Source organism: Mycteria americana, chromosome 3, assembly GCF_035582795.1.
Source record: "Mycteria americana isolate JAX WOST 10 ecotype Jacksonville Zoo and Gardens chromosome 3, USCA_MyAme_1.0, whole genome shotgun sequence".
NCBI classification, from domain to species: Eukaryota; Metazoa; Chordata; class Aves; order Ciconiiformes; family Ciconiidae; genus Mycteria; species Mycteria americana.
Genome location: NC_134367.1, coordinates 75470887 through 75496218, shown reverse-complemented (window position 1 = coordinate 75496218; position 25332 = coordinate 75470887). Strand labels below are relative to the sequence as shown.

The following is a 25332-nucleotide window of genomic DNA, read 5'->3' as shown; positions in this document are numbered from 1 at the left end:
TTCATTCTGACTGCTGCAGCAATATATGTTACATCAACGTAAAGTATTTCAAGTATGTTTTGTGTGCTCTCAGTTTATCCGCTGTTAGAGTCCTTGTGCTCTGCAGGGGTTTTTTGTTATTTGCAATAGCACTCCTAAGTGGTACTAAATAACCTTCACTACTAACTCATCGTTTAAGTTCGTAGGCATCTCCTTTCTATCCTAATTAATCTTGACTTTACAGCGCCTTACTATCCTTGATCTATCCTATGTGTTGCTGTATTGCAGTTTTGTATCAAGTCCAGCACCAATCTTGCTTGCTCAGTCACCCTCAGTCATCTCTGCACCATTTATCCACAGTTACTGCTTGAAGAGGGACAGAGGTCCAGTCCAGGTGCAAGTTTGCATTTTGGATGATTCAAATTCTCTCTGTCCATCTGTTTGTGGGATGGGCAAGCAGCCACTCTGCTGCTGAAGTTTGCTTTGTTGTTCTGTACTGAAGTAACTCTTAACCCTTGAAGAGTTTGCTTCATCTCTTTACCATTGTAGCTCTAAGCTCTTCTTGAACAGAGGTTCCTGGCTATACAGAATTACCTGGAGTTAGTTACGCCAGGCTTGGCCTATTTAAAATCACCACACTCATTTTACCTAGACCCTGTAGCTGGGTTGGAGCCTGATACTGAATAGCAAATTACTTAATTACTTGATACTACTTCATATTCACTCTTCATAGGAGTTTCTTGATGGTAAAATCCTTGGCTGGCTTGAAAACATTTCCATTTTTCTTTGTCTTCTATATGCAGAGCAATATTTCTTGATTTATTCTTTTAGTCAAAGCTGGAAGTTGGTATTGTCATGCTAAGAGAGAGATGAGATTTGCAGGAGAAAAAAAGATTTGCTGAGTGCCCAAGGAAACATTTTCTTCTATTTCTCACCACTGTGTATGGAAGAAAAAGTATCTTTCATTGTTCAACAATCTTCAGTTTTGTTGAAGATTTATTTTTTTTTTAAACTGGAAATTGTCTCAAAAAATTGACCCTCGCACTTAATGCTGTGAGCTGCAAAGGAGCGAACTTGTGCACAAATTGACTGCCATTCTGTATATTACCTCTTTGCATCGAGTCTCATAGCTGTTCTAGGTACTTGTTCAGTCTCAGTTTCAAAAAGATCTTAAAAGTAATGATTTTTTTTATTACTTCTGTATCTGCTTTTGACAGATTTACTTAAATAATCTGCTCTTTAAGCTCTTTGGAAGTAATCTGATGATTTGCAATCAAGAAGATAGATAGGGGAACAGTTTCTGCTAAGATTCTGTAACTGCCTCAGATGTAAATTCTGTTTCATGTGCTTCTGTTTTTTCAGAACAATCACTTCTGGAGCTCAAATACTGTATTACTACTCTCTTCCTCAAAGGACTTCTTACAAGAAAGAAGAAAAAGAAGAAAAAAAATATGCCTGAACGAGATCCCTTCCAATATTTCTGAGTTGTTATAGTGAAGAAGCCTTATGGTCTTTTCTTATTTTGTGTCCATATCGGTATACTCATACATAATCTCAAGCACATACATGGTTACAACTAAATGTAATACAGAACTTACATGTTTGATTCTTCAGGTGAATTTAAGGGTCCAGAAACTGTGCCTACAACACAGTTTTCAAAGTATATGGGTTCCTTCTCATAATTTTCTGGAGATTACATACTACATAGTTTTCCTGCAAATTTGGTGTCCTCCACACTATTGAGAAGCTGTGTCAGCAGGAGTGAGGGCTAGCTACCACTTCTTAAATTTAACAAAATTCTCTTGAATCTTGTCTTCACTTGGCTTGATTGTGAAGGAGTTTTGCAAAACTGCTTGTGATTTAAGCATGAGTAAAGCTTCTTAGGGAACCTTAGCTGAATGTCCTCTGTGTATGTGTATATGTATGTATATATCCATAGATATATATACAACCCCAATAATACTATTGTGTAGTCTTTCTGCATAGCTGGACTGAGAGCCTTGGTAGACTGTTTGGGTTGTACATAACATTGTGTTTCTATGGTGCGTGCTCGCAACAGAACATTGTTTTTAACCATCAATTCATAAGAATTACACTTAAGTCTAAATTTTCATTTAACGTTTAACATTTCATTTCTCCCCCTAATGGTTGTATAGACCTAGGCCAACTTTCAATAGTTTGGAGAACAAACAAGAAACACCACATAAAAAAGGAAAGGAGCTGGATGACTGCATACAAGCCCGCACTTAAATTCTGTAGATACAATTTATCTAAATTTGGGTATTATTGTTTTTAATGCAGCCCGAGTCAGACTCCCGGGTTAATGGCGCCTCTCCCTGTGCTTCGCCCCAGCACTCTGCCCTCAGTTACCCGCTCGAGCAAGAGACAAGCTCACCGTTTCATCAGACAGGTAAGTGTTTTGATCAGATAATGTGCTGCGTGGGTCTATAGATGACTGCTGAATAGGTTTGTTGGCATCTTTCTGAAAAGATTTATAAATAAAAAGGAACTGATCTTTGTGATGCTACTGGGAACAAGACTTAGTGCAGCTGGAGCTGTTGCTTCCCTGCACTTGCAAACAGCTGTGGTATCACAAGAATCCATGTGACTGAATTATGGATTTCTGTCAACAGACTCCTTGGTCCCATCCATTTTGAGCAAGTGAATTTACTGGGCAAATCCATCCTCACTGAAGGGGGAACCAGATTTCATTGGACTGAAATGGCCAACAGCTGTTTGTCCTACAGTACACGCATGCACCCAAGTAATCTGTCAGATACAGGAACAAATGCCTGAAACATGTACTCTAAGCTTCCTGATGGCAGCTTTAAAAATTCTTGTGTATCCTCTGCTTATCCTGGTATTTTGATGACCCACCCCTCAAAGACTTCACATCTTTAGGAATTATTGAGTATTTAAGTGTACAGCCTCTGCACATGAGGGGATTTCTCTCTTGAAAGATTATTTAAATTCTCCAGTATCAGAACTCATTAATTCCACTGGGAATTAGCAGAAATAACTACAGACCACTGAATGCTCAAAATTAGGGGAAAAAATAAAAGATTTTTCTCAAATTATCTTACATACAATTTCCTCTCTGTTTTTGTTTTCAAGCCTTTGTGTTATAGATTAAAAAATGATTTTATTTCTTTGGAAAACAGGAAAAATATTCTCTTGCATACTGAAAAGTTTTCATTCAGCATTGACATGTGTTTTTACTTTAATTTATCTGGAAAAACATGGAACTTCTTCGAGTCTGATTTAATGCAATGGTAGATTTATGAGAGATGCTGTCTAATAACACTGCCAGGAACAGAGCCAGTTGTATTCCCTAACCATTCCCTTGGGTAATCTTATGCAGCATTTTTTTAAAAAATGGCAGGGAGGATTTTAACACTAGTGAAATTGCTGGTGCATATTGAATAAAAATAAATGTTTTTTTCAGAAGAAGAATGGTGTATTTGTTCTGAAAGTTACATGACAAATCATCTGAAAATGGGACAGAATTTTAATTGAGCAGCTACTGAGTATAATTCCCTCATCTTGTAAACCTTTTATTTATTTTAACTGTAAATTCTTATATACTGCTCCTTCTTGGCAGTTTCTTGTAGTTAAATCTTGGGTGCAATGGTTAAGCTTTATTAAAAGAGAAATGAGTTCTGCTGCAAATCAATAATGTGACTTTCACCTCCTCTCCCAAGGCTGGCAATTATCAATGACAGTTCCTGCACATTAAGTTACAAAGGCTTCAGGTAGTGGTTTCCCTTGAAATATAAAGGAGTATTTAACTGGAAGGGTGGATGAGAATGCCTTTCAGAATGTTGTTGTCTTTTTTTTTTTTTTTTTTCCCTCTTCTCATTACTAAATTCGTTGCTCATTTTTGTTGTCATATCTGCAGATGACTTGTTAGTTCCACCTCATGATACCAACACAGATCTAACAGATGTTATGGAGCAAATCAACAGCACATTTCCAGCTTGCTGCTGTAAGTGTAACAAAATATGTCCCTGAGAATAGTATTGAATTTGAGGCGGTCTTTTGAAGAAAAAAAGTCATTCTTGTGGTATTGACTAGGAAAAAAAATCTTCTCCCTGATGAGATTTCTTGTCAAGATATGCAAGCCACATAATTCTGTTCTTTAAAGTTTCTCAATAGACACTATTTGTGAAAGTAAATAAACAAATGTTCTCACGTTTTAAGTGGAAGTGATTCACTATAAGAAAAGCCTATAGCTCCATATGGAATTTTCAGCTGTGCCCACATAAGGGAAGAGAGACCTAGAATCCCATTAGCTGCTGATACAAACCTTATGTAGTACTTAAGTGAATGTAGGTTCAGAAATTCTGAATGCTGTTTCTCTTAATAAAACTTGAAAAAAAGGCCTTAGGCAACAGGAGGAACCATAGCCCAATGCTGACTGCCTGAACTAATTATTGAACTAGTTATTAAACTAATTGACCAGAGGAAATAACTGTTAACACAGCACATAACACCTTTCCCTGCTTAAATGCATTGAAAGTTGATATTTTATTCAGTGTCTACTAAAGAGAGATCAAAAGGAAAACCAATTAGTTTCCTATGCATGGCTTATATCAGCTGATATATATTTCCACTGATGCTGTTGCTTCCGGAATGTCACTGCACTTACAAGAGTGAGGAGCCCTCCTCTGGTTCCAGCAGTATTTCATACAGATTATTGCTTTTGGCAGGGGAGGTGAAGTGGCAACTTTGTTATTCATGTATTTTGGGTTTTTTAAGTACATGCGTATATATATATTCACTTTCAGCTCTTTTGCCTTAGAAAAACAGTAGCGAAAACTGATACATTCTTAAACTGTCAACAATTCTTTCAAATGAAATGTAATAATGATGGTCAGTTTTGAAAAGCACAAGTGAGAGGGAGGGTGTTTATGCCCAGTCCTTTTCGAAGCATCGAGACTGAACTCTAGTCTATTCTATTTCGTAAACTCAGTGAACGCTGTTAAAATACCCCCTTTATCCCTTGTACGTACATTGCTTGGCTGTGAAGAACTGCATCACAGAAGATGCACTTTGCACATTTTGAGAAAGCAAATTAGGATCTAGCAAAAAAGGTTTTGTTTCAGCTGTCCTTTGAGATTTTCAGCAAGTTCAATAGTTCAGAGCCCATTGCTTTACAAATTAAGGATTTGATTCTAAGGAGCATCTCTTCTTGAAGTCAACAGCTAGTGGAGCTACTCAGCACAACTCAAGGGTGTGTATGTGTACAAATCAGTAGAAAATGCAAGTCAAGTATCAATTCTTGTTTTTGCAAATTCCTGTCTTGCATGTATAAGCAGTATAGCAGCTGCTGGACATTTGGCCCAAATGAATTTACAGCAAATTTGCAGAAATATTCCCTTGCATTCCTGTGTCAGGGCAAGCTTGATAATGTTGTCTGCTCTCTGCTACTAGGAAACATGGAAAAAAAATCTAATATCCATAAACCAATATCCCGAATGAGGCAGGGGAGGACTGCAAGTGAAAACCGTGGCCCCACATCCTTTGATATTGTGAAGTATTTCTGAGCATTTAAGATTAAAAGAAGTCACAGTTCCAAATTTCATGTGATTTTTCCCTTTGTCATTGACATGCTGCTGCAGAAATCAAACCAAACTCGCATGCCCCGATTAGTAGGTACTAGTTATGTTTGCTCTTCTTCAGTCGTTGTATAATATCTCTTACTTGGGAGATTTACTAGGAGTATGTTTTTCTTAACCACATAAGATTCATATACTGTCTTAGAAGTCTGGAATGAGCATTATTAGTCTGGCCTTCCCAACAGAGTGCATTAAACTCCATGAGTTTTGCTAGGGAAGACCATGACAGACCATCTAGTCCACCATCTTTTCCTGTGGCCGTCTGAGATGGATCTGTCTTTCTGGGAGGACAATTGTCTAACCTGTTCTGTAAGACTTCCAGTGACGCAGACTCCACAGCCTCCCTAGGCAATATGTTTTAAGAGCATCACTGTATCCCTAACCTTAAAAAATAATATCCTTACCCTTTTTTAATTATACCCCAGCTAAATTTTATTAGAACGGCCCTCATGTTCAACGTATCATGTCCATTTAAAACAAACAAACAAAAGTTATTTTTTCACCACCTCATCATTACTGATCTCTCCTACCTTGGCTGCAGCTTCCATTAAGGACAGTTACTAGCATCTGAGCCTTATGTAGATTATTTTTATCCCATCTTGACTCTAAAATAAAGCCAGTCATCTTATTTGCTATATTTGTTTTTATGGGTTTCAAGTTATAATTAATCTTGAAATCGGTATTTCTACTTACTCCAAATATCCCTTGTGAAGCAATTATTCATACAGTAAGGCCAGCACTGCTCTTAGTGGTTTTCTTTTTGGTCCCCAGATCCTTTGATAATGGATATAATGCCTCTTTTCCTTCTTTGTTTGAGGTTGGTCCTCAGAACTAGGCAGGTGTGCAACTTTGGGCAGAATTCTTGCCTTTGCATCTGAGTTCGTTCCAGAACAGAGCGTTTTGAACATAAGGTATTATAATACAGCACTTGTAGACCTATATGGTCGCAAGTGGTGAAAAAGGAACAGTTCATGTCATCTGTATACTCATAATGCTATAAATTTGTTACAAGAAAAGTAAATTTGTGAAGTTATGTATAGACCATTACAACACACTTCTAGTTAAATGTTTATTTTTTTAAGATAGGAGTCTTTCTGTTCTTCTATAGGACGTATTTTCCTGACGCTGGCTTTGTTTTTAAAATGCCAAGATGCAGAATCGTGTAAATTTCTAACTTTCTTCTGTTTTTTCTATTTGCAGCAAGTTTCACTGGCAGACCACAGGTATGAGACATGTTTACATGCTTGCATAGTCATTGAAAGGAAAGTAAAGCCAGTGGAAAAGTTCCATTAAAGCCAAGTGGTGGAGTTTTTTTCTGTATTTTTCCCTAGAGGTCTATTTGGAAGCTAGACTGATGTAATGGGAAGGATAGATTCTGGAACATGCCAGTTAATAGAAAATTCCTGCTAGTTTAGGCATTACCAAAGATACTATGGTGTGCAGTTCTGGGATGCTGACCAGCTGGCATCAGCTCGAATCTATCAGGGCCAATTAGTTTCAAGCCAGCATCAGCTCTGCAAGACCAAAGCTGGTTCTTGCAAAGACATCCGTATGTCCTTGTGCCCTGGTGCCCATCGCTTCAGTTCCAGGAGCTATGGGCACCAGGGCACAAAGGTCAAGAGCCACACAGCATCTTAGGCATTAGATTATGCCGCCTTCTCCCAGTAGGCAACCACTTTACAAACTCAAAGTAGAAATTTGGCTACTTTCAGAGTTCACAAAAATGTGGAAAACAGTCTGGTATTTAGATACTTGTTCTTGAAAATCTAACTGGTATGAATGATCAGTTAAATTTCTGTTATAAGTAACAGAAATAGGAAAAACACTTGCTATAGGTTTAGGTTGATATTAGAGCCCACGTATGACAAATAAGGAACGACATAATCTTGTGTCATTACAGAGTTCTTTGAACGTGTCGTTGTTAAATAAGTTTTAAAGACTACCACAAATTGCTGTGTGAGACTTCAGAAGAACTAAGTGGTAGGGAAAGAGTCTATTTACTCCCCAAATTGCTTCACCTTGTCCATTAATCCACAGTTTGCAAGGTCAGACCTCCCCAGAATGAATATCTAAAAATTCAGAAATATTGCTCTGCAAACACTTTCTTGGATTGCAGTATCTGGGATAGTAGGATTGCCCTCCCAAACAGGAATTTCTAAAGAGAATGGGATAAGTCATGCCCTGCACTCAGTTATCTCAGACTTTGTGTTTCAGTCTCTTGATAAGTTAAATTAGTGAATTAAACTAGCGTTTTTCAGAAATCCTTCCTCTAAGCAGGCACAGAGATAGCTTTCAGTGTTATTAGGGGATAATACTAATCTACCCTTCCAGAACCATTAGAGAAGGCACATTTGTCTGTTCAGGAACAGAATCCTGAAACAGGAGCCTGGAAATAAGCATCACATTTGAAGGGGCCGAGGCCAAATCCAGACTTTGTATACTCTCCATTTTTACGACTTAGGCTTCAGATAGGACAGTAGTTTGCCTAAACTTTTTTCTATGGGTGCAGAACACAGAGAGTCTATATTTACTGCTCTGTACACTAACATCCTCTGGGCCTTACTCAACAAGAATTTCAAACACTGCAGTATAGTAAAATTAGGTTTCTCTTAACTACATGCCTCAGTGATTTGCTGAGTCTTGGGCCAAAACATCGAAATTTTTAAAATACAGGGTATTTGTAAGATGACACCTAAGTCTTTAACTGAACCAAGCCCCCAGAGTATTTAGAGCTTTCTCTGTGTTAATGCGGTACTGATGTGGTTATTTCTCATCATGACAGGCAATGTGAAGTGTTCATTTGGACGTCGACCAGTGCTTCCTGACATGCAGTACAGCCCTTTTCTACAAACCACCAGTCGTGAGTTCCACTTCATCAGAAGGCTGCATGGGACCCTGGAACATGCTGTTCGCTCTGACTGCATGTTCTACTTGAAATAGTAAAACACTGAATACCCAAAGACAAGGATGTTGTTTTTATAGTATTGGTTTTTTTTCTTCTTCTTCTTCCCTTTCTATGCAACTGTAAATTAATGAGCAATGGAGTATTTGTCACTGATTTGTATAAATATACAGCCGCGGGAAAAGGGGCAGGGGCTTTATATACGTTCTTTTTGATAATCGTAAAGAGAACTGCATAAGGAGTTTGGAGCAAAATGTTACATTTATACATTCCTTTCAGCTCTTTGCTTTTACATTGTAAAATACCCTTTAGTTATATTCTCACACGTTTAATATTCTGTACTGATTATTTATATGCTAACCATCTGACCACATGGTTTTCAGATTACCCTTGAATTGTTTTCAGGATTGGCATATGAAGTTCCCATAATCTGCATTATTGTTACTGGTTAACAAAAATTGCCAATGGGTGCAAGCTACAGTATTTTAACTCCATTAAAGAAGGTAAACTCTCATTTCGAGTCATAATCATCCTCATGCACCAAGATGGTATTTTTAACTTTCTTTTAGTTATTTCCAGCCAACACACTCCATTTGGAGGATTATTTTTTTAAGCCTTACTTTATTTTGAATCAGGAGATAGCTAAAAAGAGGACTTAGATGATAGCTTAAGTTGTTTTTAGTAAGGTCTATGTTCGTGTAATCTTTCCTAACTTTGTTCAGAGACAAAGCTTTGCTGTTCCCTGCTGTGCCAAACTTGCTTAAAGTTTTGGAATTTACAGTCTGTGAAGTAAAGCTCATTTCTGTGAGATCCCCTTCTGATGATCTAAACACACCAGTCTTTTGTCTGCCTCTTGGAAATGAAGAGACAATTAGAAAGCCCTTTCCAATACTATTAAGCAATGGGACATTTTCTTCAAAATTGCAATGCACTTAGATATTATCTTTTGGCATTGTAATCTTGCAACTCATCTTTATCTTTGAAATCATTTATTTATGTACTTCAAGTATGGATAGTTATGGGAAAGTTATGTCACTGATCAGCTGATCTCTAGTTTTAAAATTATCATAAGAGATTTTAATGCCTTCACAGGGTTTACAATGCTGCATGGACACTTGCTTTAATTTCAGGACATACCTTTGGTAAAACTGCATGCAATATATTTCATGTATAGTGGAGAGAAACTAAAACTGTGTTGTTCTTAATTATTACTGAAGGAAAAAAAAAAAATCTCAAAATGGTATTGGAAGAGTTGTAAATTCTCTACTGCTACTGAAAAATGCTAGAGGACATTAAGAGAGCAGGTCAGGAATTTCTAGTGTTTTTGTGAACTGGTGCCAACTAGATTGTCCTGCACCCCACAGTATTCACTCCCAAACTGCTCTTGCTCAAGGAGTGATTTGGGCACAGTGTTGACCACGTTGTAGTGTTGGCTCCAGCGCCAGTTCTTTCTGAACCCTTTGGCAAATTATTTAACCACTCTGCCTCTGTTTTCCCATCTGTAAAATGGGGATGATAGTACTTACCTCTCAAAGGTGTTGTAGGGCTTGCTTAGTGTCTGAAAAGCTCTATATAAATGCTAAGTAGTACTCCTGAGTGAGTGGAGCAAAATTGTCAAGGTGGGAAGAGAAGATGCTGGCTCGTGTAAATGCTTCATCTATTAAAAAAAGTAGAGTAGTTATTTTGAGAAGAAAAAAACCCCACATTTTACAGAAGAGGAAAGCCATGACCACCTTTCTACCTCAGACCTATCTTCATGAGTAGTATTGGAAATAGCTTTATATTCTGTTCTCTGCAAAGTACTTTGCTTTTATCAAACTACATCATTCTCTAGGCAAAGAATCCTTTAAAATACCCCCCTAACATAAGTAAAAAAGGTCTCAGTAGTGAATTTGGTGGCTTTTATTTTTGTTCTGAATATGAGGTTATGTATAAAGTTGTTTTTCTGCCTGTGTTTGTATGCATCCTTTGTCCTCTGCTGCCAAGTAAATGCTACTTCAAACACTACATTGTAACATTCTTCCTCTGAGACAATAATAAATAAAAGGAATATATTGCAGTAACACGAGAAAACGTATGGAGTTCTTTCAAGTTTTGTGGTCTTCAAGGATGGCTAAATGCTGAAAATCTCATTCTGAAGATTAATTTTAACACAGGAGTGCTGTGATAGTCCATTTCTATGTGCTAGCATTTTTGGAGTGTGGTTTGCATTTATATAAATGAGATTAAGCAGTGTTTTCTCCCCATAAATCTGTGCATGTTTTCTCTGGTTTTCCATCTTTAGTGATTAGTCTGGAATCCTTCTCGGTTTCATGACAGATTTTAAATTTGATCACTGAGAAGCAGACTGCCTTTATTTAAAAAATGCTATATATACATATTACAAAACAGCAATAATGCGTGAAGCCCTGTCAAATACTAGAACTGTAAATTAGTCTTCAAGTTTTGATGGCATTCAGGCAACATGCTCAGCTGAAACACAGCATTAGGTATTTGGTCAGGAAATATGTACTTTCTAGCCCTACCATGTGCTGATTTTAGGTATTTGCATTAAGCTAATGCAAATTGTGTTAATGATTCTGTTAGAACTACTGTGGTTAAAGGAGGAAAAAAGGTCCACAACCCTAACAATTCTGTTTTCTTATAGTTGGCACTGTTTTCATGTTTAATATTTATTAAAATATTATTTTTCTTCAAACTCTCAATACATGTAAAATGTGTCAAAGTAATGGCATTTTCCCTCAGTTTGTAAAAGGATGCTTAACAAATAAGTTGTGAGGAAAAATCAGGGGGTTTTATGTGGCATTTCGGTGATTCAGCAGTTAACAAGGAATTTAATTATAGAAATAGCAATATATTGAGTCAAATTAAGTTCTGCATTTAGAACAATACATATGTCAAAGAGGAGGAGACTGGTAGATTAACGAATCTATTAAACCGTACAATCTCTCTTTAAAAAAAGTACACCTTTTAATTAGATGTTTGTAGAGTTGAAGGCAGCAGAAGCAGGCTGTGGATCAGTACCAGGGCCTGACACTGAGAACAATTTGTCAAAGTGCTGAAATCTACCACTTACACCCTCTGTACCCTGATCGCTAAGGTAGCAGGTGCCAGAGCTCTGTAACACTGTCATGTGTGAGGAAGGTAGTCTCAGCTTAAAATCATGCTTCAGGACCATCCCATGAAGGCCCTGGCTCTTGTCAGGGGGAACAGACACCCACTTCTCACCAGCTTACGTGGAGCTTTTCTCGAGGGGCTTTGGGAAGGCCAGTGGCAGGGCACGGCCATCTCCGCTCCTCAACGCAATGGTAAGCACTCCCTCACTTCTTTGCACAACCTTTTCCTTTGAGCACTAACCAGCCTCTCCTGCTGTTATTTTGTCAGGCAAAATAAAGCCAACATGATACCTTTCAGAAGAATTAAGTTCCTGCACCAAAAAGCTCTCAGTCCAAAATGCATGCCTGTCCATGTAATTGGGAGAGACAGCTTCCTGCACAGCCCAGAATGGATGGGGTGGTTGATAGGATATTTGTTTAAAAACACCCTTGAGCTGAAACATTGCTATCAGATCAGTTCATTTTCTCAGAAGGTGCAAGATTGATGCATCTAATTAAAAACAGAGTGCAAAGTTCCTCTACTGCTGGAGCTTCATCTTCAGGGGAACTTCCACTATGAAACAGCTCTTCTTGGGTGGGGGTGGTGCTATTATTTCTTTTTGGACCAAGACAAGGCTCTTCAGATGTTCGAATCTCAATATATGAGAAAGATTATGAGACACCAGCCCCAGTAGGTCAGAGATACAGGACCCAGACACAAACTGTCAGTACGCGCATAATTCCTATCACCTGAGCGTCCTGGGTCAGGGGTTCTGTCCTCTCCTCTGTTATTTCTACAGTTGAAAAATGAGAAGGGGAAAAAAAAAAGCTGAATTCAGCCAAATTAAAAATGTATTACTGTAATGGGCAAGTTTTGGACTTGTGCAAAAGACCAAAATATTCTTTTAAACATTTACAGTACAAATTGCCTTTTGGAGAGAGTATGCTCATTACATAGATTTTTTTTGGGTTTTTGTTTGGTTTTTTTTTTTTTTACTTTAGTATGGAGTTGCCCTAAGAAAAACCTTCCTGAAGGTAAACATTTGCACTACTGCAAAACTGAGTAATGGATCCTGTCTCCTGTCACACAGAAATGAAGATGTGCCATATGGCTGAGAATTCTGTTCACACAACAGCAGCAACAAAATCAGTCTTACAAATTCAGCCAAGGCGTAAATTAATAACAGTGGGGTATGAAAAAAAAAAAAAAAAACACACCAACAAACTTTAAATGGGAAAAAAATATTTGAGCAGGAAGAGATCTGTTCCATCTTACAAGCAAAAAAGCTCTCAGTAATCATCAGCTATATGGTATATTCCTCACAATGTGTTGTTCCTGGGGCCAGCAAAGGTGAAGAAATCTTCCTTGGCTCACGTGTCTTTGGCAGCCTATCTTCTGTCTTTAGTATCACTTAAACTTCCGTGATACGCCAGCAAAAATGACACTCCTTGCAACTTAAATGCATGCATTAGAAAGAACATGCAGTTGCCTTCAGAAGGGGAAGGTTGCGTTTTCATCGACTGCTTTTCTAAGCACCTCTCCGAGACGCCAGCAGAGGAGCTGCCAGGAGCAGGCTCATCCCAGCGCTGCAGCAAACTGCAGCCAACGCGAAGGGATCTTTCAGATTGAAATCTGCTCTGTGTTTGTGTATTGAAAATGCTAAACCAGGAGAGCTGAATAGAATTCCTAGGTGCCAGTCTGAATGGTAAGTGCATACACAGGAAAAAGAAAAAAAAAAACCCCAAACAAAACATAGACACTGTCCTATCTCATTGTCATCTCTGAAACACGGTATTTACAGATGAACTATTCATGCTCGTTAGTCGCTCTTTTTATACAGTCAGAGAAGCACTTCAAAAATGTCTATCTTTCTGACCTGTAGTAACTGATATTTACCTTGGAGATCCTGTAGTTCTGAAATACTTCTTTCCTGACTATGGAAAGAGAGCCTAGGGTAACTAGCTCAAAGGAAGATGTCTGCAGCTTACAAATCTAATTTCTGGGGATAGATCCCACCTTGGTATTAAACAAAACAATGGAGAATATTATTTATAATTTTTAGTTTGGTATTTTTACAGCTAGAAAAAGGGACCTTGTTATTAAAAAAAATAAATCAGAAAACCACATAGCAGCAACACTTCATCTGCACATGATGGAATTCCTTTTGCCCCCTTTTGACTATGACTTAAAGTCTTTGGAAAATGAGAAAAAAAAAAAATGGAGGAAGGGACAGCATCCCTTACCAACAATTTGAGAGTCTCATAACCTAAATTTAATGGAGTTAGGAAAAAGCCACATGAATGAAAGACTGTGATGATTCACCTGAATTTTATGGGGAGATAGGCAACCATTTGATCAAATACAGTAACCTTTCCGAATCCCAGCCCAGGTGAAATGGAAGTCCAGTGGACAGCTCACATGACTACAAGCCAGAACAGTCAGAGTGTAACCCTGGCCCTGTACAAACAGGTAGCAAACCCATTCATTTTTCGTCATTAGAGATGACATTTTGCATGTTGAAGGATTATTTTTATCATGAGCGATTTAGGACCGTTATGCTTCTCTGTATGTATTTGCCATGTGTGACTGCTGCCTAACCCAGAAATGGAGTTTCATGCATTAATAAATAAGAGAACAGACAGAAGATACAATAGTAACTGCCACTGATAATCCACATCCCTGATTGGAATGCAGACAAGATGAGGTTAAGTTGTTAAGCGTTACCCAGATCCTCCTTCTTGATGGTTGGAGTGACGTTTACTTTCTTCCAGTCCTCAGCATCCTCCTCCGATTCCCACGACCTTCCAAAGATGATGGAGAGTGGCCTTGCAATGACATCAACCAGCTCCCACAGCACTTCCGCTCTGCTCCCAGGGACCTGGGCTTCCTGAAGGGCGACCTTACCAGCAAAGACTGAGAGGAAGAGGGGCTCAGTACCTCAGACTTTTCTGTGTCCTTTGTCACCAGTCCTCTTCAGCAGGGGGCCCGTGTTTTCCCCAGTCTGCCTTTTGCTACTGATGTACATGTCAAAGTCCTTCTTGTCATCTTTCGTACCCCTCACCAGGCTTTGGCTTCCCTAACCCTATCCCTGCACAATCAGACAGCATCTCTATATTCTTACTCATCCATGAACAGGCCAAAGTTTGCTCTCCTGAAGCCCAGGGATGCGATCCTGCTTTTTGCCTTGCTCTTTTCCTCTTGGCATCCTGAGCTCCACCATCTCATGGTCACTGCAGCCATGGCAGCCCCCAGCCTTCACATCCCTTACCCTTGCTTCCTTCATTACGACTAGGAGGTCCAGCAGGGTCTCTGCTCCTCGATCACTCCTGTTAGGAAATTGTCGTCAGTGCACCCCAAGAAATTTTCCCTCAACACTTAGCATAACTCTGAGCCAACGCGCTATCCATCTTGCGCAATACCGTGAAAAAATCTTTTGCCAAAAGAAGCAGGACAGATGAGTAGGGAGGGACCTTTTAAACACAGATGCTTTGGCTGATTTTGTGCAATACCTCTGAAAGTATTTTGGTGAGCAGTTGTGAGGAGTCTAATGAATGGCTGCAACACGCAGACAGGCACATAGGAAGAAAAACTGTCCAGATGTATTTCTGTCTCTCCAGTCCCAGCAGCCCCTCTGGAATGGAAAGTGTAGCTCTGACCTACTTGCTTTCAGCGGGCTGTAATTACAGCGCCTATCAATTTTCTATAAAAATACAGATGTGAACAAATGGAAAACCTGAGTGGCTGAAACATGAGCAGAATAAGAATGGTATTTCATCTCCTAAATCCCAGTTCCTGTAAAGACGACGCTTGCAGGCTGAAGAGTAAAACTAGTTGATATGGCAGTAAAACATCAAAATAACAGTTGACTTTATTATGAAATATGAGCCAGGCTTTGTACACAAACAAGATATACCATGGTATCCATCTGTCTGCTGCCTACACTTGCATTTTTTCCTCCCCAAAATGTGTGCTTGCTTGCTGAAGAAGGAAAATTAATGATAGCTTTAGTGAAAGTGGATTATTTTTGGTTTCTCACAGTGCAGCTTGCGCTACTCAGTCGGTCGCAAGGGGCTGAGCCAGGTGCCCAAAACTGGACACAGCACCCCAGCTCCAGCCTCCCCAAATAAAAGGGAATAGTACTCCCTTTGATCTGCGGATTACAGTTTTGCTAGGACCCCCCCCCTTTGCCTCCAGAGACACTGCCTCAGAACAATGCGCAAGCCTCTATGGAAAAGGCAGGTGGTGATGGACAAGACTGCTGACTTCCAGGTTAACACACTTAATATGGACCTCCGTGTCATGGTTTAACCCCAGCCGGCAGCTCAGCCCCACACAGCCACTCACTCACTTCCCCCGGTGGGATGGGGGAGAGAATTGGAAGGGTAAAAGTGAGAAAACTCGTGGGTTGAGATAAAGACAGTTTAATAGGGAAAGCAAAAGCTGCACACACAAGCAGAGCAAACCAAGGCATTCATTCACAGCTTCCCATGGGCAGGCAGGTGTTCAGCCATCCACAGGACAGCAGGGCTCCATCACACGTAACGGTGACTTGGGAAGACAAACACCATTGTGCCATCGCCCCTGTTCCTTCTTCTTCCCCAGGTTTCCATGCTGCGCATGACGCCATATGGTATGGAATAGCCCTTTGGTCAGCTGGGGTCAGCTGTCCCGGCTGTGCCCCCTCCCAGCTCCTTGTGCCCCCCCAGCCTCCTCGCTGGTGGGGTGGGGTGAGGAGCAGAAAGGGCCTTGACTCTGTGTAAGCGCTGCTCAGCAGTAACGAAAACATCCCTGTGTTATCAGCACTGTGTCCAGCACAAACCCAGAACACAGCCCCATCCTAGCTACTATGAAGAAAACTCCACCCCAGCCAAAACCAGCACACTTGGTAGCGTTTGGCAAAGAAATTCTTCTGATAACTGTTTACATTCTTGTTATTGCAGACACTTGGTTTCTCTTTTCCTACGAATCACAGTACTTGTAACATTATTTAGAAAAATGGGATTAGGAGATAAATATTTCCTAAAATGCCACTCTCGTTTATCTGTTTTTCTTCTAGACTTGCTTTCCCAGGCATAGACTCACATATGGTCTTGGTTGGCTTCTTCCATTCACATGTTCAGAGATCATCAGCATTTGAACATTAAAAAACCTGCAAATCACGCCTAGCTTTTTAATTAAAAATTCTGTAAGCTTGTCGATGTTGTTTCTCACTTTATTATTTATGACACCTCCCATGCCTTAGAAATTACTACCAAGTAGACAATACTGGTACACTTTCCATTTCTTTGCCCAAAGCAATGCTCACATTGAAAGCTTCTTGGAAAGTTTGACTTAAAATAACTTTATGAATAGTAGTACAATGTCATTGTAGACAACTAAGTTACATTTCTTAAAGGCTGATTACAAACACTCTCAAATGAGATCTTTTCATGACACTGTTGATTTTAGGGCTCTTTATGGCTCAGTATAAACCAAACCAGGAAGGTATAATCACGCCTTTCAAAGCTATTTGAAAAATACATTAGCATACATACTGCAGCTTAAGCCTGTCAGCTTTGTCTACAGTTGCTGCATTTACTCAGAAGTTTTTAACCCAGTTGCAAAGGAAAGACAAGTGATAAATTAAGATTATAGCACATCTGTTTCTACAGAGATTGCATAAAATATGGCAGTTTAGTTAATGCAGTAAACAGCTTAAATGGCGAGAACGATTTTTTTCTTAATATATTTTGCCTGAATAGCTGATATAGACAGATGCTTAAGAAAAAGAGTTGGGTTTTTTCTAGTTTCTAATAGTTGTAGTTATACCTCTCTCAATATGTACCTAGCAAAAGAATTAGGTTAAGTGATGTGATTAAAACCAAGATATTCCACACCCATCTACCCTCCCCTCCTAGACTGGCAGAAGTGACAAGGCAAAATCAGAAATATTAATACTATAATGAAGCACATCTAAAAGTTCAGTCCTGTGGACTACCATTCCAGTAAGAAGGGCCTCAAGAAGCAATATAGATGATGATATGGCGTTATTTAAGTTATTTGATATATGTACTGGAGACAACTGTGTATAACAGGACAGGGTTATGCCAATGATAGTTTAACAAACATTTATCTATGATAAAATAAAATAAAAATGAAAAAAAAAAAAGTCACAGCTGGCTCCTAAGCCGGCTGCCTTGGCACCTGCGTGGAGCTCCCTGCCCATCGTGGCCAGTGCCTCCTTGCAGGAGGGCCCCACCAGCCCCCCAGGGCTCCCACCCCATCAGCCACTCGCAGGCCTTGTCCTCCCCAGCAAGAGGCAGGGCAGGGAAGGGGGACACCCCAGTTTGGGCTCCCCTGACCCCAGTCCAGGGCCACTTAATATTCTTGTTCAGCAACACTTAAAAAGGAAAGCTGTGTTTATCTGGTGGGTATTAGCAGCATAATGTAGGTAATTAAGTAATAATCACCTTAGAAGTGTGCCCTTATCTGAGAGCAGGAGAAAGAACAGAGACCGAGGGTTGGGGCAATTATCTCATCCTTTAGCTCCAGGGAACCAAGCACCAAATAAGCATTCATATCAAAGTCAGTAAATAATTTGGCCAATTACCTATTCCCACATGCCCATTGAAGTTTCTTGATTGAAGATTGCAAACATTTATGTTTAGCCTTCAGCTTAGTATTTAGAGTGCCATATAGGAACTCACTCTGCATTAAAAATTTATCCGTGAGTTACCGCTTAATGTCAACACAATCTGTATTCACGTCTCTGTGAGTGGGGACGTGAAGAAACACTATTTCTCTGTCATCACAAACCATCTTTTATACATATAAGCACAGGGTCTGTCACTGAATTGTCCTTTCAGTTCCCAAAATCTCTTGACTGGACAGGGTTGGGTAGGCAAATCGCATATACGTGTTAGTATAGCATCCTGATAAACTACTCACTCTAGAATTACAACAAGGAGTTTCAACATGCACTAAAGAAACATTTTTTGCTAGAAGTTTCCTTACTGCTATCCCCCTTCTCCCCCAAGAAGCCCTAGAAGTGTTTGGGGAATAGGCGGGCATCTCTCTCCACCTCCTCGCTCCCGCAGGGTGCAAGGGTCGGAACGCAGCCGCTCTGCCAGCCCCAGCGCGTGCCCGGAACCACTCCCTCCTCCCCCAGTCTGGCACCAGTACTGCATTATACTGCACATACTTTTAGTAAGCATCAAGGAATAGATCTGCAAACCCACTCTCTCCCTACGACATCTTCAGCGGGCTTAAGCAGATTTAAAACTAACGTAGCTGCAAAGGTGTCAGTGAAAGCCAAATTTCAAGAAAATTAGGTTGCCAGCGAGTAATTAAGGACATTCTAGGCCAGATTTTTGCCTTTGTTGTTGGCAGAACACAAGAAAATAGTATCTCTAAATTCAATCTGCTTTTTTTCTTTTTTTTAATAATATCAAGCACTTTTGACATGGCATTAGAAGGACAGACTTTTCAGGGATGGTTTTTTTACAAGGACTCTAAAAAGCAGAGCTACACTCTAGCTGTGGGTCCTGGCTATTCACTTGCAGGCAGTAAGAACTTGCCATCTGTTGCTGCTGATTTCCTGTTACCCACTGACCTAAGGGCACTGGACTTCATCATGATCAGTTAATTTCCGAGGTATTTATTTCTCAACTACAAACCTTTACAGCAAAATATTTTTTAAAAAGCACCAAGAACTATACTGACAAGATTACTTAATCAGCACTGTAAGGCCCAGAGTCTAAATCTGTGGTTCTCAAAGATTCTACCTATGCCAGAAGGCAGCCAGCATCTAGAAATTAAGATTCATTACAAAATTTCCCACATGCTTTGAATTCTGCCCTTAGGCCTAGACAAGAGTTTCTCAAAATAGCCATGAACAGGCAGAAATCTCATATTCAGACTTGCAGTGGCCGACAAGCATTCCTTAATTTGTCTCCTTTGTAGGTCAGACTCCATAAGCACTTGAAGAGCCTTGCCATCACATCTGAGCCTTTACAAAAACAGCCTCCTTCCCTGCACAGGCACCTCTAGCTCCAGACAGCCAACAGGAGCCAAAGACAGCATTACCTTTTTGTTTGGTTTCTCAAGCAATTTGGGTACTGAAGCTCTCTGAAAGGTGACAGCTCAGGTTTCGCTCCATTTTCTATCCAGAGGAGTTAATCCCACATATATTTCATGTACGTATTTCATAGCCGTGATATATTTTCCTCAACAGGACCCCATATGACAATAAAAAAAAAAAGAAGCGCCTAAACAACATACTACTAATCCGGCTTCTGGTACGCTTTCGCCCTCCAGCTTTTTTTTGTCTGTGAATGTTTATACCTGTTAACAATTCCCCTCCGTTCATTGGTACTGCGTGCACGCCTGTAACTCTTGGTGTGCTCCCCGAAATTGGTGGTACTTAAAAGCTTTTCTGTTAATCAATTAATCTCAGAGGCTTTATATTTCCAATTTTTCCTCTTATACTGCAAATACTGAAAGATGGAAGTCTGATAGTAATTATGACCTCTGTCTATCTGGGAGGTATTTTTAGTCTTATCACAATGACATACTGCAGTCCAGGGTTAGCAATCTATGTCAAAGTATTTACAGGATATTTCATGGGTAAGCACTTAATCACTCTGCAAGCAACTAGGTGGAGGTTTAACCAGGTAATTTAAAGAAATAAATGACAAAAGTTTAAGACGGACTTGATTTAATTTAGTACAATTTTCTACTAGCTACACAGCCCATTTTAACAAACTCTCTTATGCCATTAATTATATATATATAAATACAGACTACATTTAAGTGACCAAGCGTTCCTCACTGTAAACATCAACAACTGCTAGGGATGCTCCCCTAACAGAAACAACTGCTGGGAAGAAAGAGATCAGTTTGTTTCATTTAGAAAACAAGACCTAAAAAAAAAAAATCCACATATCAGGTGTGTAGGCTGAAGAGTCCAGGCATTCCATAGAAATAGATTAATCCTATTTCAGCCAAGAGTCTACTACTATCCACAAAACAGCCACTTCTTGTCTGCATTTATTTAATGCTTCTGCGTGTTAGAAGCTCTCTGTACTAGTCTGTCTTATTTTAAGTTAATTGCTCACTAGTTTGTATGTCTCATACATAATCTGAATCAGATGCTTGGGTTGCCATCCATACTAGCTTTTATAGCTGTGGACTATAAGGGAACACCAAGATGATTATGGGCCTGGAGCATCTCTCCTGTGGGGAAAGGCTGAGAGAGCTGGGACTTTTCAGCCTGGAAAAGAGGAGGCTCAATGTATATAAATACCTGAAGGGAGGGTGCAAAGGAGAGGGAGCCAGGCTCTCTTCAGCAGTGCCCAGTGACAGGGCCAGAGGCAATGGGCACAAACTGAAACACAGGAGGTTCCCTCTGAACATCAGGAAACACTTTTTTACTGTGAGGGTGACCGAGCACTGGCACAGGCTGCCCAGAGAGGCTGTGGAGTCTCCATCCTTGGAGATATTTAAAAGCTGCCTGGGCACTGTCCTGGGTGACTGGCTCTGGGTGGCCCTGCTTGAGCAGGGGGGTTGGACAAGATGACCCAGAGGTCCAACCTCAACCACTCTGTGAGTCTGTGGAAGTATCTTAAGATTAAAAAGCTTCCTATTTAGACTATCAGACTAGCTTTATGCTACAAATAAGCCTTTGTACGCAGTTAAAAAGTAATGAAGTATGAAATCACATTGTTCAATGAAGCGCTTCCTCGAAACAGAGGCAGCCCTTTCTCCAGTATTTGAATCATTGCACCAGCTTTCTGATGCATATCCTTCACTTTACTCATCTGGCTTCATAATGCAGGAAACAGCAGCTTTTCAGCCCTTATTTTCCTTGCTCTTTACTCATGGAATGTCTTTGCCTTCCTCTTCACCAGGAGATTCTGAACATCAATACGTGGTGGAAGGGTGGCATAACCCAAGAGTGCTGGTTGCCAAAGTTACAAAATTGCTGGTATGGTTTTCATATATCCGTTCGTATTTGGTATGGAACACTTAACTCCGATTTATTTTTACCTTCGTATTTGAGAGCTGCACCACTAACCAGCCAGAGGCACGCTGTGTCACACACCCGTAATTTCACCATTAACGACAGTAAGGCAGACTCTTCCAGCTGCCTCTCCCTCAACCATTTTAGGTGCAGTAATGGTACAGCTGTAAGCGAACCCAGTCACTCCTCTGGAAATGATTCAGGAATATGCGAGAGGGATGGTAATATAAAAAAGCTAAAATGCTTTCAGATTTTGAGAAAATCTTTATAAGCAGGATAATAAAATTATAAAAACAGAATAAACACCCCAATTCCTACTACAAACTATACGTTATCAATTTTGGGTCTCAGTATAAAATTGATTGACGTAAGCTGTGCTAACATAGAATGAAAGATAGATTATATTTCAGTCTAGCAGCTTCCTCAGGCAGTTTAGCTTCCAGAAAGCTAAATTATTGTCATGTGGACGCTCTCATGGGGGAGGGAGGCAAGCAAAAGCTGGGGGTGAGGCAACTGATACAGCCTTCTGCTGCTCTCAGGTCCAAAGCGGTATCAGGCAAAAGCCTGGGGAAGCCAACTGGATTGTACGATGCCCAGCTGCACGAAGCTTACTAATATGAGGGTCTCCTCCTCACCTGGACCCACAGCATCAACCAACTGTTAGGCTGAAAAACTTCCTTTGCAAATGCTCCCCTGGGTCCTGCCAGAACTTAACACCCTGCCTCCAACTTGTGACCAAGATGCAGCTTGAAATACCTTCCATTGAAACAGCAAGGGGAAAATAACAGCAACATGCACACAGAGCTGATATTTTCCAAAGGTGTTACAAATTAAATTATTCCATTTTAAGTCACAAGCATCCCTACGGTTCCTCATACTCTCCTCCCTGGTTGCCCACAGCTAGACAAGTCTTTGAAGTCCACTCAGTAAAAAATTATTGAGAAAAAGTTCATCAGATTGCACTTCTACTTTGCTCTTGGGAAACTCAGTATCGGCTTAGTCTCACGGGTTGCCAGACTCCCCAGTTGCGAGCTGCAGCTCTCATTTCAATAGAGAAAGATACCAAAGTTGTAAAAGATTCAACAGAAAAAGCAACTGCCCGTTCACCTTAGTGCAAACTGAGAAATTTCACTGAAGTACATGTACTGCAAATATCCACATTTCAAATGGAAAGGAGCCAAAACCCAGAACTCTTTGACTGTCAGGGCAGGTTTGAGAGGGACCTGCTTGCGACAGTACTGTAAGTTACAGTCAGAGACAGGCTTCTGGCTTTCACACCATCAAAAGTTCACAGCTATGAGTACTCCCAGGTGGCTCCAGTTTCAAGACTATCAGACTCAGGGAAGGGGAGCTATTCTTACCAGCTCCTTATTTCAAGTCAGAGGTTTTTTTGGAGAGAAATGCAATATTCCAAAACTACGATTTGTTATCAAAATCCCAGCCCCTACCTATAAATCCAACATGATTTGATCTTAGTACAGTCTATTTATTTTGTCTCTATTACTGATAAAGCCTGAAAGGAATCAGGTTTTGCCCTGCAGCAGTAGATAATCTCTGGAGGCCCCAATGGTATATCATCTACTTCTGTAACTTCATCCCCAACAGTGTATCATCTACTGCTGTAGCTTCACCCTAGAAGAGACCAGGCAGCTACCAAACACAGAGCCCTATTTTATATTAGCGAGCCTTACAAATCATTCGCGCTGGCATCTGAAGCTCCAAAGTACCCAAAACCATAGTGACAAACAACATGAATTTACTGCAGTCAGAGCCAATTATTTTCAGCTTTGACTCTAGTGTTTTAGATAAGCGACATATCAGCAGACACCGCTTCCTCACCTTCTCTCTCCTGAAGATAAAGGGGAGACTCGTTGCCACACGGACACAACTAATCTTCCAGCCATTGCATTCCCCTCCCGATCCCCTTTCCCTTCCAGACTGGGCTGCTCCCCTCTGCCTTCCCCAGCCCCTCAGGCCCCAAGGCTATCACCCTTCCCGCCCCACGGCAAGGCACTAGCCCATCTTACCACCACCATCAGCCCCATCCCCATGGAGAGCTGCTTGCACACAAACCGGAGCAAACCTCAGAGCAAGGAAGGAGCAGAATGAGCCAGCGAGGGGCTAATTGCTGCTTCATCAGGCACAGGTGGGAGGGGGCTGAGCCCTCGCAGCTGAGGCTCAGGCCAGCTGCCCCCGCTCTGGGACAGCCCATGCAGGGCTTATATGAACCACAACAGCTCTTGTTTGCTTGCAGGACTGGTCTTGTCTTTGCTCTTCCCTACCAAATTTTTGTCTCCTCTGTGTTCCTGGCACAACTTCAGTGTTTTCCAGGGGAAGTGAGGAGCTGGTGGCTGAGCTGCAGCTTTACGAAGCTGGATCCCTGCAGTGACTAAAGCAGATGGGAGATGTATGATGCAGCCCTGTTTGGGTGTCTGGGAAAGCTTATCTTGGCTCAAAACTCACAGCAGAGCACGCCTCAGAGAAAGCAAGACTTCTGCCTTTCTCAGCAAACGTCAGATGATTTTTCCACCGTGCTGGCACTGCAATGTCCCTGAGCTGTGAGTTGAGGGTTCCCAACCAGCGATGCTCATTGTAACGCTGCTTCAGCTGGTTGGAGCTGCCCCTTAAATTTGAGAAGTTTGGTGCTGGATTTGATTATCTTGTATTTTGTCTGTGATCTTTATTCCCCTGAGGGTTGCTTAAACATGCTTCTGATGATGAGGGTAAAAGACAGCACTGAAGATATTGTCCCTCATGGATTGTAAATTTAACTTAGCAAGTCTAAATTCCACTGATCTAGATTCATTGAGTGTAGTCTAATCAAGTCAAAATTGTTACCTTGGGGGTATGAATGATACATGTATAACATAAAGATACCATTTCATTTTTCAGTTGAAGTCTATAACTGTAAATTGTATATTTATGTTTGTGAAGAGATGAATAAAAATTACAGAGATAATCTGAAACAAGTCCCAAGAAAATCTGTGTCGCACCTATCATCATGTAAACTATATATGACATGCATTGCAGAAAAATATTTGCATTATGGTATTTTCACATCCACTTTTAGGGACTGTTCAGGGTTTTTTTCACTCTTCCTTGAGTAACAGCATCAGGCCAGCAGGGCCTCAAATGTATCAAAAATGCTACAAAAGTGTCCTGAGCAGGGAAAAGCTGATCTGATGAGCCATTCTAGAGCTGGAATAAAGTGCTGGTTTCATATTTTTAAAAGCTCTGAGATGAGTTTGTTTGCTGCGATCTGTCACATGTTGTGCAGAATCTCAGGAGCCAGAAGTCTGCGCGATGAATCAAACAAGGCCACCAGACTCCATCGGTCTGAGTGATCACTGGGCAGCTGAACCTGGAGCGTTGGAAGTCTGGAACCACTCCAGAGTTGGAAGTACGTACTAGAGCTTAGAAAAAACCCAATCTTTCTTTTTCCAAGGCAGTAGATAAATATTGGCATTGGAGATACATCCCCTTGCTAGGCATAACCAGCTGTTCCATGCTAACTAGCTGCCCTGCAGTATTAATGGATGGGAACAGGCTTTGTATAATACTTGTTTCTGGAAAAGCAATAAAGCAAAGTTTAGAACGGAGTACCACTCTGTGCTCCACTCTGTAAGGAAAGGCTTCTAATTTTCTATTAATTCTTCTCTCCTTAACTTAAAAAACCCCCACAATTCAAACATGTGGCTGGGATTGTTGTTCTGCATTAATGATATGCTTTTGGAGGA

The 25332-nt window shown here is 40.5% G+C and overlaps 1 protein-coding gene across 1 annotated transcript in view; it reads left to right on the top strand.

Annotated features, from left to right (window-relative positions):
* Positions 1 to 10566, top strand: part of UTRN (utrophin) — a 394273-nt gene extending 383707 nt beyond the window's left edge. The window contains exons 73-76 of the mRNA XM_075499063.1: positions 2281 to 2389; positions 3878 to 3964; positions 6798 to 6820; positions 8380 to 10566. Of these exons, the coding sequence (XP_075355178.1) occupies positions 2281 to 2389; positions 3878 to 3964; positions 6798 to 6820; positions 8380 to 8388 (228 nt within the window). The 3' untranslated portion in view covers positions 8389 to 10566. The remainder of the gene's footprint in view (positions 1 to 2280; positions 2390 to 3877; positions 3965 to 6797; positions 6821 to 8379) is intronic.
* Positions 10567 to 25332: the final 14766 nt, after the last annotated feature.